This window comes from Mytilus galloprovincialis, chromosome 13 (genome assembly GCF_965363235.1).
Source record: "Mytilus galloprovincialis chromosome 13, xbMytGall1.hap1.1, whole genome shotgun sequence".
In the NCBI taxonomy this organism is placed as follows: domain Eukaryota; kingdom Metazoa; phylum Mollusca; class Bivalvia; order Mytilida; family Mytilidae; genus Mytilus; species Mytilus galloprovincialis.
Genome location: NC_134850.1, coordinates 3,934,480 through 3,947,163, shown reverse-complemented (window position 1 = coordinate 3,947,163; position 12,684 = coordinate 3,934,480). Strand labels below are relative to the sequence as shown.

The following is a 12,684-nucleotide window of genomic DNA, read 5'->3' as shown; positions in this document are numbered from 1 at the left end:
CCGCTTATCGAAAGTTATTAACCGATTGAGAGAAAACAAATCCGGCAGGTTTTGGTTCCGGAAAATTGCGAAAATATTCTAATCAGCATTACAAGTTTTGCATTGAAATCAACGGACAGTAGTCTAGATTTTTATTCCAAGATATAATAGAAGAATAGCTGAAATAATAATTTTATGTTTCGGGAGTAGTTTAGTTTAAACATATATTGTTTATAGTGGATTGGGAAACAAGTTATTACAACTTATATTAATCCCTCTCCACTTTGCGGGTGCGAGTGCTGCCTTGTAGCGGCATTAGCCTGCTCTTTTGCGAAATCTACTTGGGTGTCTTTTACGTGCAAGAGATATTGCTCTCTCTTAACACGTGTCAGCCATTTATCGTCCCTTTCCGACGGACTAGCATTGTTTCTCAATTCCATACTCGCAAATGGTGTGACGGGAGAGTCCAACATTAAGGCCATTAAGGCTTCATGATTATAGATGCCATAAAGAATGTGCGAATGAACGTTGACTCTATGTCCACAAAATATCATCAGCCCAGTAGCCCATACTTTGGTAGCACGATGTGTAAACTAAAACGAACGTTATAAACGTATGTATATTGAACGTTGCTCAAGTGTAAACAGTCCGAGTTTACAAATACTTTTTTCGTTTGTTTATCCATATTTCGAACATTTATCCTCAAATAAGGCAATTATGTTACCGGTTTACAAATTATCATCAATCGATAGAGACAGGCAAATCAAGGTAACAAACAAAAGACGATGGAATTGCATGGAGACTAAGCGAGTCGAGGCAGGGTGGGTCGACAGGGTATGTGTCTCCCACTAAAACGCACGCTTTATTTACCTAATGTAAGGAGCTAAATTGTATTGGAATTTTTAAATAATGGGAGAATTTGAATATTAGAAATTTCATCGATATGCTTTTACCGAAAAGTGCTTAGGACACATGAAACTTATGACGTGTCGTTTTCGTTTTTTAAACGTTATACAAAGAGAATAATCTTTACTATATTTGTACTTTACAGGGACACAGCGAAGAAATATGGGCTATAGCTCCTCATCCAAACGAATCGGCATTCTTCACAACTTCCTTTGACAAAATGGTGATAAAATGGTCAACGACAAGACACAAAATCATTTGGAAATCACAAATAGGGGTAGGTTGGACAATGTTTTATGATGGTAATATAAAATACACTATGTAGTTATGTCAGCATACGATTGATATATGAAGCAACATATAAATGTGGGTTTTAGAAAATAAAAAGTAGAATTAAAATTATATAATCAAAATAGATTCCATATAGATAACTCGTGTAAAATATATGATGTATTTTTCGAATCACATATTTAAATAGATAAGAAATTGCTAAGCAAATAAAATATCTTTTTAAACGTGTTTTAATCTTTTTCTTCATTTCAGAAATCTTAAAAAAAAATTTAAAGATAATTTATACAAAAATGTCCTCGAAAGGAAATTTACAATAAATCTATTATGAATATTAATTTTACAGAAACCTGGTTGCTGTTTGTCAGCGGATCTCAAAGGTCGACAGGTTGCTGCAGGAACACAGACTGGAAATATTGAAATCCTGAACGCTCATAATGGAATGCATGTTGCCTCAATAGATGTTAGCAAATACCGCATTGATTGTATTTCCTTCTCACCAGGTAGTTTTAAATAATATTTAATGTCATTTGGAATCTTGTATATAACATCTACTTATCATCTGAGTAAAAACATTAGCTTGAAAATGTTCATCTCGGTTGAAAATACTTTCTTTAAGTTTGAAATATATCGAAGATCCGTGTTTGACCTGTTTTATGCATTTACAAAAAATGTATAATACTGTTTAAAACATCTATTGACTATATATATATAACAGTGTCTTTTACTCACATCGAATGAAGATAGATCGGATCTTTCAAGATATGTTCTTTGATTTATTTTTGCGCTTTATATTGAAATTATACTTAATCAGAAATACTTATGATTTTTTTCACCGGTTTCACGGTATGAGTGTTGTGTGTGAATTAATGAAATGTGTATTGATATATTTTTTTGCTTTATAGATAGTACAATGATAGCAGTAGGTAGTCATGATGGACTGTTACACATACTGGATGCACAAGACGGAGGTCAAGGTTATTCTGCTTCAAGGCCTCTGAAAGTAGGTTAAATATTATATTTGCATTTGAGTGTAAATATCCCTAAACAAAGTACAGATATCTTGAAAAGTTTTGTAATCAAATCATTTCCAAAGTATATAGTCCTCTTCAATATTATTGCACTTTTACTGGTTTCATTGTCATATGATTATCTGATTTTAATGGAAATTGTAAAGCAAAGTAGATGAAAAAAGCAATTTGTATGCTTTACCAGTTTTAAAAAAATAGATGAAATAGTTCCTCTTGGTTGACATTATAAGTGTATACAACATTCCATAAAACATTAACCTGGGCCTAGTCCTGTAAGATTAAAACAACAGTCAAGATTTTTTCAAAACTAATATTCTTTTGCAAAATTGCATTTGGCAATAAATGTCATGAATGTATATCAAAAATACTGGGGTCAAAGGTTAATTCAAAAAGGTGAAGTCAATCATAACGGATTAAATAAATTTTAGGAGGAGGGAGTAGGAATTTCTTTCGGATTGAATAATTTCTACTGTTCCCTATGGTTATTGTTTTTTGTGGTGGCTTGCCTTAAGAAAATTTATTTTCACTATTTATTCCACTTTTTCTTGCAGAATATACATTACGTCCTGTATTGTGCACACATATTTGCTTTCAACTTTTACCAGGATATTCATGTTTAAAATCACCCTCCACGGAAAACCAAATGTTCGTTCCAATATCATGTACAACTATGTCAATATTTATTTTTCCCTAGGGTCATCCAACCTTTGTCACACATATTGACTGGTCAGGAGACAGCAAGTACATTCAAAGTACGGATGGACAATACAATATGATCAACTGTAAGTCTTTATCTTCTAATCTTTTTAAGTGTTTCACACGTCTAAAGGACAAATAATGTATACTACACATGAAGTATTAATTTGAAAACAGAGTATTTTTTTTTATTTTCAACACTAATATTTTGTGTGTTTTGGGGACCTGTATTCGTCTTTTTCTTAGATAAATTATGTTTCCTTTGTGTGAGCAATTGGAATAATTTCAAACTTATACTTCAACAATGTAAAAGCCAAGACATAAAGGGAATGGTCTTTGAGTTGGTAGATAAATAGAACATTCTATTATTTGATTAATCACATATAATCTATATTATAATCCGAACTGATCTATTATAATGCCGTTGATACAACAATATGTGGTCAACTTCATAAATTATATTTACTTGCTGTTAATTTTTTTTTAATCTTTTTTATACAGGGGATATAGAGAAGAAGTTAAGAATAAGTGATCCTCGTGTTTTACGCGATGCAGACTGGCATATATACAGTTGTACTACTGGATACCCAGTAATAGGTCAGTTTATCTGAAATCCTTTAGTTAAATGTTAAGTTGGTGCCAGACTGGACGAAATCAAAGTGACTGTAGGTAAATTATAGACGGCCGGAACAAAAGCATAGGGTCCATAGGATTGCTGACAGAATTGATATAAAAAGAAGTTATGATCACCAATGAGACCACTATCCGACAGTAACCAAATCACATGGACTTCAACTACTTTAGGTCACAATTAGACACCCATACCACATCTTGTTGTTCTCATTTGACCATTAAACATACATAAGTGTATACATCTGTAAGCAGCTGTTGTCTTATCTATATCGTAATGTTGGGTTGGTTGGGGTTTCTTTTTTTTTGTGGGGGGGGGGGGGGCATTTGGATGATTTAGTGTTGATGGGCATACCTTTGATAATTCTCTGTAAAATTTATTCTTATATTTTTACACATTTTTTTTTTACATAAGTAGGTACAAAAGGTATTCATTGTTAAGGAAGGGCGACGTACTCTAGATGTCTTTTTGTTATTTGTGTTGTTCTCGTTGATACATACCCACACCTACATGTATTCATAGAAATGTTTTTTTTCAAACAGGTCCTTGGACAAATATGGAGAACGGGACACAATTAAATGCTGTACATCGCTCTAACTACAGGGATTTCTTACTGACTGGTGATAGCAGAGGCCGTGTTAGACTTTATAAATATCCATGTGCCGCAACAAAGGTAAAATTTAACAAAAAGGTTGCAAAGAATTTTCACCATATTCTTAATTAATGTTTTTTAACTGGTTACAAACAAACTTTACTTTTTTTCTTTTCTCAAAATAGTCTATATGATGTTATAATCATGTACTCATATAAGTATGAAGTCCGATTCAAATGAATAATAACTAAATAATAAAAACGGGAATAAACAAGGGTGGAATCGAAAATAATCTAATAAACACAGACAATGCAATCGCCAAATATCAAAATGTTCAAAGACATTTCTAGACAAAACAAAACAAAATTCATCAGAACCAACTAAGTCAAAGACTGCATACTTATAATTGCCAACATTGTAATTATTTGATTTAGGATTGATATTTTGTGAACAATTTCAAATGTTTAATCGTGATTATCAAATATCTTTTGCAGCCTGAATATCGCGGAGTGAAGCTCTATTCCAACGACGTAACTGCAGCTAACTTCTTGTATGATGATATGAATGTTATAACATCTGGGGGATCGTCTCCAGTACTAGCCCTGTGGGCTGTCGTTGATGCATTTGTATCTTCATAGACAATATGGTGGGACCATTAGTACTATCCCTGTCTGCTATCATTGATGTATTTGTATTTTCATAAAAAAATTATAATAGATTGAAATTAAATCTGTTGTTTTATATCTGCGGGATATTCAAAGAAATCCTGATAATAAATCTAAAGAAGACTTTTAGCTTCAATTATGAGTTATTTTACTGACAGACTAGGCCCAGGTTAACGTTTTATGGAATGTTGTAACACTTATAATGTCAACCAAGAGGAATTATTTCATCTATTTTTTATACTGTTAAAGCATACAAATTGCTTTTTTTCATCTACTTTGCTTTACAATTTCCATTAAAATGAGATAATTATATGACAATGAAACCAGTAAAAGTGCAATAATATTGAAGAGGACTATATACTTTGGAAATGATTTGATTACAAAACTTTTCAAGATATCTGTACTTTGTTTGTAAATACCAGTGTGCAAAAGTAGCAAAAAGAACAGATGTAAGCATTTCTTATATCAAGTTAGTTGTATCGCATTTTAGAACGGTGTCCTTTAAATGAAATTTGACGAAATTTGCATTTATGATTCATATATACCTCCTTCCATTTATGACTGTTATATTAGTATATTTCTTCTAATTTCATTTGTATTAATTTATGCATTTATATGTCATTGTATTCGTGTATTTAACTTCATAGCTTAATGTTGAATAAATGTAATTATTTTGTGATGACTTAATCAGTCATAATGTATTAAATTCAAGATTTCATATTACTGTAAGGAATACATGTGAATATCAACAATTAGAATTGTATCGCATAGTTTTAGTTAGTTGCTAGTTTATTTTTTGTGCTGAGAACTGTATCATATGAAACCTTTTAATACATTACAAAAGTTTAGATGTGTATTGAACTTCTAATGATTTGATATGGGTTTTTTTTATTTTTATTTTCTGTATTGGCCTGTCCCATTTTTGAGGTACGATCGTGACTATTTCAAGACGTAAGGATTGGGCGTTTATTTTCGTTGTAATTCGGGACTACATCTATCGAAAAATTATCAATTCATAATTTATAAGTTAGTGGAAAAGAGAATTGGCCATGTGAAACCTTTCTGCAAAAGCAATTTTCTGATGCTTTGTCATTTGCCATTCTCTTTTGTTCAAAGCAATACAAATGTGTAATTGTTATGCTAGTAGTTAATAGTTATTAATATTTAAAATTGTTGTCATATATTATGTATTATTACTTAGAACATCAAACTATGTTAGTTTTAGATTATCATCCGTCCATTTTTAAAACAAATGTGATACTGTTATGTTAATAAATACAATTTTTCTCAAATAATTGTTTATTTTATTAGGTAATATATTGACAGTGAAATAAAAAATAAATTTAAACCAAACATGAATTGCCATATAAATAACCGTTCGTGTATTCCAGTTTTCGGTAATATTGCCCAAAATTGTCATACTGCCCTCCCTTCTCTTATTTTTCCCCCCTCATTTATAGTGACCAAAATTAACTGTTACGTAATAAGACGAGCAGTTGTATGACATATGGGCCAGAATGTATATATGTTTCTGTATGGACAGCTACAATATACATTTTTATTCTTGATGAGTATTGTCCCTATATACGGTAAATTCAGAAACCATTGCTTGTATTTATTTTTGCGATTTTGTCATTTAAGACTGAAATGCGATTTTAGATTATAATCCTATCGCATTTTTCGCAAAATTGTAAACATCGCAATAATTAATGAATTACCAGTACTTGTTAATTGTTTGGTAATGGTTTTAAACGATTCAAGAATGACAGTGGTATACATATATATGGTCATCCGTAGACATAAGCTGTTTCGGCAGTAACCTTAACCATGCAAAGTAGTTTGGGATTTATAAATGAGCAACCACGTCTGGTCAAATTGGGGACGTTAAATCCGATAAATTAAGTATGACGAAAGTTAGGTTCTCTCTGTGTTAAAGGACCCTTTGCAACAATCATCAAAGACGTTCGTAGTAGGCCTGTTTCAAGGCAAACGTTTGATCTCTCTTCAAACATATCTAGTGATAAACTACATCCTCAGTCGTCCAGTTCGTCCCAACTTGCAGAATCTACTTCTGAATATGCGTGAATAATTGCAACTTAATGTTGCAAGCAACAACTAATCAAACTCCCCCTATACCTCTAGCCAATGTAGAATTTAAAAAAGTCCTGTGTCAGAATAGGTACATGTAACAAAAGAAACTAAGCAAAAAAAATGACAATGATACATAAATTAACAAATGACTACTAAAATGGAGTAGTAAATGACATGCCAGATCCAGACCTAAAAGAAATGTTTGAAAGATTATGTCTTTATCATTCGAAAATCAAGAACAATCCCTTCCTCTAATAAGGGGTAAAGTATCATACCATCATAAAATAAATGAGAACATAACTCGTAACATTTCAGCAACTCGTTTCAGAATACATGTGTGTAGTTATGATACGATATTAGTGAATCAATATTAATAACTAAAAATGCAATCCATATATTGACCTGCAAACAGTTCTTCCGACTAAGTCTGTTCCAGGTTTGAGCTTTTGAGGTGAATGCCGACATTTTTGTACTCTGTAAAGAAATTTAACATAACAGATTGGATGTGAAACACCTGAAAGTAACATAAAATGTTTGCATGTTGATTTATATTTACGAATGATGTCCTTATACCGATGATGAAATTTAGTAATTGTTTTGACTAGTTTGTGATATCGAAAACCCTGTTGTAATATTTTTTTCAGTAATTCATGAGAGTTTTTGGTCCAGGTTTAATTCTGCGCTTTAGAAGGAAAGAGCCGGTTAGAGTCAGGTTTTACATCGTGCAACAACTCCCATGCAATGACAACTTCAGTAATTTCAAATATCTAAGTCTGTCTTATAACAATATGATGTAGCTGTGTATAATTTTAAATTTCGGAAGCCAAACGCGCAAGTAGGATGACGTCACTCGGGTACTTTTATTTACAGTGCGTCCGTATTTGTCAAAAATAGTGTACAAGCTAAACTGCTGATTTATATATACATATATGATTTCATTTACAGATGCACTTTACTGATGATCAGTGTGGAGATTTAACTACATAGTTGTCAAAAATGCTGTACCAAGTTCGGAATTTGACCGACCATTGTTTTCCGTTCGTTTCGATAGCTGATAAAGTCTAACAGCTAATTCTATAAGGTTCTATTGACCCCCCTTTTTAAATTTACGATTGAATTCGGTATTTTTGTTATTACTTTTTGCATAGCAGATGTAAACGGAGACGTCAAATTAGTTTTGTCGATTTCACATCAATTGAAATAAAAGTTTAAGTGAAAATGTCTTCACGGTCAATATGTAAATGTATATCTATGTACTATTTGAATAAAACAGAGAGAAAAATCTTTTGATATTTGGAATCGGAAAACTGACACGTCAAGCGCAATACAAATGATACATAGTTGCACTTTTTATTTAAAATTTGCACATTATAAATCTTTCGCTTAAATGTTATTTTTTTGGAGAGACGATATTTGAAGTTTCAAAAATTCATAAACCGGTATCTCCCCAACAAATATTTAAATTTGGCTGTTAACATGTCGTTAACAAAAACTAAGAGAGCCATATCTCTTGGACGAAAAAGACACCCTTGTAGATATCGAAAAAGAGTAGGATAATGCCGCTAAAAGGCAGCACTCGCACTCGGAAAGTAGAAAGATATTAATATAAGTTGCAAAACTTGTTTACCAATCCACTTTAAATAAATAGATTTAAACTAACAAAAAGTAATTCGTTCTACAGATACATTAAAAAAAAAAAAAAAGTAATTGCAGGTTAGTTGCTATTAAACAAATATTAACGAATTGAAAACTCAAACTCCTTATGACTGTTTGAATCTTAATATACAAATTATTCGCCATTATAGAAACAGACGGTGTACACTGTGCAGAGGTAGATCCAGGAAGCGTAGAAGATAGAGCGTACATTCCCCCATTGATCGACCACGTACCCCCCCCCCCCAAAAAAAAAAAAATATAAATTTTAGTATAAAATAGTATAAAACTTTTGTAAATATATATTTTCAAATATTGGGAGTAACGTCTCAACTTTCAAAAATACTGGAAAAGGGGGAAGAGAGCGAACTGCCTCAAGTTTTTGTCAAAATAAGTCTTGATTGAGTATATAAGTAAACCGATAATTTGTAGTTAACAACAAGTATATCTCGACAATATATTTCACTGGTAGGAAAGAAGACAATAAAATCATAAAAATAAACAATCAGCATTTCTTTGTTGATACTATCAGCAGCATAATTATAATTACAGATTTATATACAATATGTTCCGATCCGTAAAGCATGTTGGCAAAACATATAACCTGGAAGTAAGGCAACGACACTTGTACATCAATCAAAATAAATATACAACCCGTCCGTCTTTGTATTATAATTTACTATCAGCAGCATAATTATAATTACAGATTTATAGACAATATATATGTTCCAATCCGTCAATTATGTTGGCAAAACATATAACCTGGAAGTAAGGCAACGACACTTGTACATCAATCAAAATAGATATACAGATACAACCCGTCCGTCTTTGTATTATAATTTACTATCAGCATCGTAATTTATATAATTAAAGATTTATAGACAATACATGTGTCCCTATCCGTCAAGTATGTTGGCAAAACATATAACCTGGAAGTACGTCAACGGCACTTGTACATCAATCAAAATAAATATACAACCCGTCCGTCTATGTATTATAGCATAAGAGTCACGTCTGTATTAATGCGCGAGATTATGTTCATTAGATATTTTTAGAATTAGTTACGTTACCATGTTTACCAAAGGGAACATTGGGACTTGTCTTAGTATTTGTTTTTAATCAAATTAACCAAATATGTGATCACGTATATATAGTCACGTTTTTCACGGACACTTACAGGTCAAACGGGAATCAGGGGCGGATTTAGGCGGGGGCGTGGCGGGCGTGCGCCCCCCCCCCAAAATTTGCAAAGCATGGGTTGTCCCCAGCTCAATAAAGTATCTGAACAGACGACGAAAAATAATGTCGTCGCATTGCAATCTGTTTTATCATTCAAAGAAGTATATAAAACAGTAAGTTTAACAGAACCAATGCGATTACTAATATACTGACCTACGGTTTATCTATAAGTTCTATCATAAATATGGTATACTTCAAAGAAAGGTGTAAAACGCGGTACTGCGTTTGATGACACATATCATAGGCTTTAATTGGCAGTTAAAGTAAAACAATTTATAAATTATAAACAATTTCTTTGATAATCGAAACTCCAAAACATCACTAACTCACTTTCCAACGAAGTAGGTGAAAGTGCCCTACCCGCGGTTGGGTTGGGTATTTCATCATTGCACAGCGAAGAAAACAGTCAAGATAACTGGTTAAATTCTTTCTTAATGAAAGATAGAAATACTGGTTCAAGCGAAAGGTTAGTTTTTATTAATTTGTATCAATATTTAATATATCTGTATCAATATATGTTTCTCACTTAATTGCAACCTGTAAAGTTTGCCGAGGCATGCATAAACGATCAAGGCTCCAACTCGTATTTCCGTATTACATATAGGATCCCATGAAAATAAAGATCTCATTTTGAATTTAGTGGTTTGCTATGGAACGCCATAGCTGTCTTCCGTTGTTCAAATTTAGTATATGCTGTGATCATTTAATTATTTTCAGCGGTTTTTTCTCGATTATGAGTGCCCTTTTCATTATGTTCAGTAGTATAAAAATTATGTTGAGCCGTAACTTCATAATGATCAGTAGAATAATCATTATATTGTGCAGATCTGGTATTATATTCAGCACTTTAATCAATATACTTAGTAGTTTTGGCTTTATGTTCAGTAGGTAAATTATTCTATTGAGTAGATTTGTCTTTATATTCAGTACTTTTGAAAATATCTTCTGTCAACATATTTTTATATTATGTAGATTTCCCATCATGTTGACTACAGAAACCGAAATATTCAGTGGTCAAACACACTTTATAATCAGTACTGTTATCATTATGTTGAGTGAAATAAATATTATGTTCTGTAGACTGAATATTATGTTCTGTAAAATAAATATTATGTTCAGTACAAACAACTTTATGATCAGTGGTCAAAATGTTTTATGTTTGGTTCAAAAAATATTATACTAGGTGGTTAATTAATTATATTCAGTGCTTTTTTCATTATGTGGTGGTGGTAAACTTCCGAAAATAACCGAAAACATACGAAGCCGGACAATTTTTTTCGGGTTTATTTTCATACTGTCAACATGTCGTCTACTATACAACGTGCTCTTGCAGAACTTAATCTGCAAATCTTTCAAAAGTTTAAAGATGAGAGGATAGAGGATGACACTTTTCAGCACCTTACTGATCAAGACTTGATCAGACTAGGTGTTGAAATTATTGGTGATAGAATAAGATTGAGGAAAGCGATGAGGAAGACTGTGACTAAATAACACAGAAATTAACAACTATATAGGTCATCATAATGCCCCCAATTATTAGAAAAGCCCCCGCTTAATCAGATATAACAGAGGGAGGAAAGATACCAGATGGAAACGGTCCCCGAAATGCTGTGTGGCAGACACTGTTATTAATTAATTATTAGCTCCCTTGGTAAAACTCCAAATTTTGTATTTAATGTATTTCGTTGTTAAATAATTTACATGAAGCTTAGCCTTAATAAGTATATATTTGTTAATTGCATAGCTTTTGCTATTTGAATTCATTGGTTAAAGATATTTATTTATATTGTAAAGTTTAATATTTGCATCGTCGCAAAATCTTTGGTAACCTTCTTTGGATACATTTAGTGAGAAACTTATATATGTTGTAGATCCCATCAAAGAATGAAAAGATACTGGCCGTAGAAGAGCTGCTAAGCTAGAGATTATAGATTAAGCAAATAGAGGTAAACCCAGCCTATCAACAAGCGCAAACTACATAGCTTCTTGTAATACGGGTGAATTGAAGTATTTTGATTGTTTTATTTTTACTTTCAAACGTTGGGCACGATGTTCCTACAACCCCTAGGATTTAAAACAGAATCTTCAAAATTTCATCCGCAAAACAAAATAAAAATGTTAGAAAAAACGAACCAATATTACAACAAATTCAATATATGTTTTAAATTATGTTTTTAAGGCCTTTGTCCGGCTGTATACCTTTCTTTGCTTAATCTATAATCTCTAGCTTATCAACTCTTCCATGGCCGGTATCTTTTCGTTCTGAACAACAAATGGAAGTTTTAAACGACCTGGACTGGCTAAACAACCCTTGCACGGTCGGCCCTTGTTTGTGCCTTTTAGGCATTAATTAAGTTAAGTTATACCTTGTGGTGTAATTTCATTCTTAGATAGGATCTATAACATATATAAGTTTCTCACTAAATATATCCAAAGAAGGTAACCAAAGATTTTGCCACGATGCAAATATTAAACTTTACAATATAAATAAATATCTTTAACCAATGAATTCAAATAGCAAAAGCTATGCAATTAACAAATATATACTTATTAAGCTTCATGTAAATTATTTAACAATGAAATACATTAAATACAAAATTTGGAGTTTTACCAAGGGAGCTAATAATTAATTAATAACAGTGTCTGCCACACAGCATTTCGGGGACGGAGAGTTGATAAGCTAGAGATTATAGATTAAGCAAATAAAGGTATACAGTCTGGTATCTTTCCTCCCTCTTTTATATCTGATTATGCGGGGGCTTTTCTAATAATTGGGGGCATTATGATGAGCTATAGTTGTTAATTTCTGTGTTATTTAGTCACAGAGTCTTCCTCATCGCTTGCCTCAATCTTATTCTATCACCAATAGTTTCAACACCTAGTCTGATCAAGTCTTGATCAGTAAGGTGCTGA

At 32.1% G+C, this 12,684-nt stretch overlaps 1 protein-coding gene across 4 annotated transcripts in view; it reads left to right on the top strand.

Annotated features, from left to right (window-relative positions):
* Positions 1-5,803, top strand: part of LOC143057683 (echinoderm microtubule-associated protein-like 2) — a 75,877-nt gene extending 70,074 nt beyond the window's left edge. For all 4 annotated transcript variants that reach the window (XM_076231039.1, XM_076231038.1, XM_076231037.1 and 1 more), the window contains 7 exons: positions 1,031-1,162; positions 1,520-1,676; positions 2,079-2,176; positions 2,899-2,986; positions 3,402-3,497; positions 4,074-4,204; positions 4,618-5,803. In XM_076231039.1, the coding sequence (XP_076087154.1) occupies positions 1,031-1,162; positions 1,520-1,676; positions 2,079-2,176; positions 2,899-2,986; positions 3,402-3,497; positions 4,074-4,204; positions 4,618-4,761 (846 nt within the window). In that variant the 3' untranslated portion in view covers positions 4,762-5,803. The remainder of the gene's footprint in view (positions 1-1,030; positions 1,163-1,519; positions 1,677-2,078; positions 2,177-2,898; positions 2,987-3,401; positions 3,498-4,073; positions 4,205-4,617) is intronic.
* Positions 5,804-12,684: the final 6,881 nt, after the last annotated feature.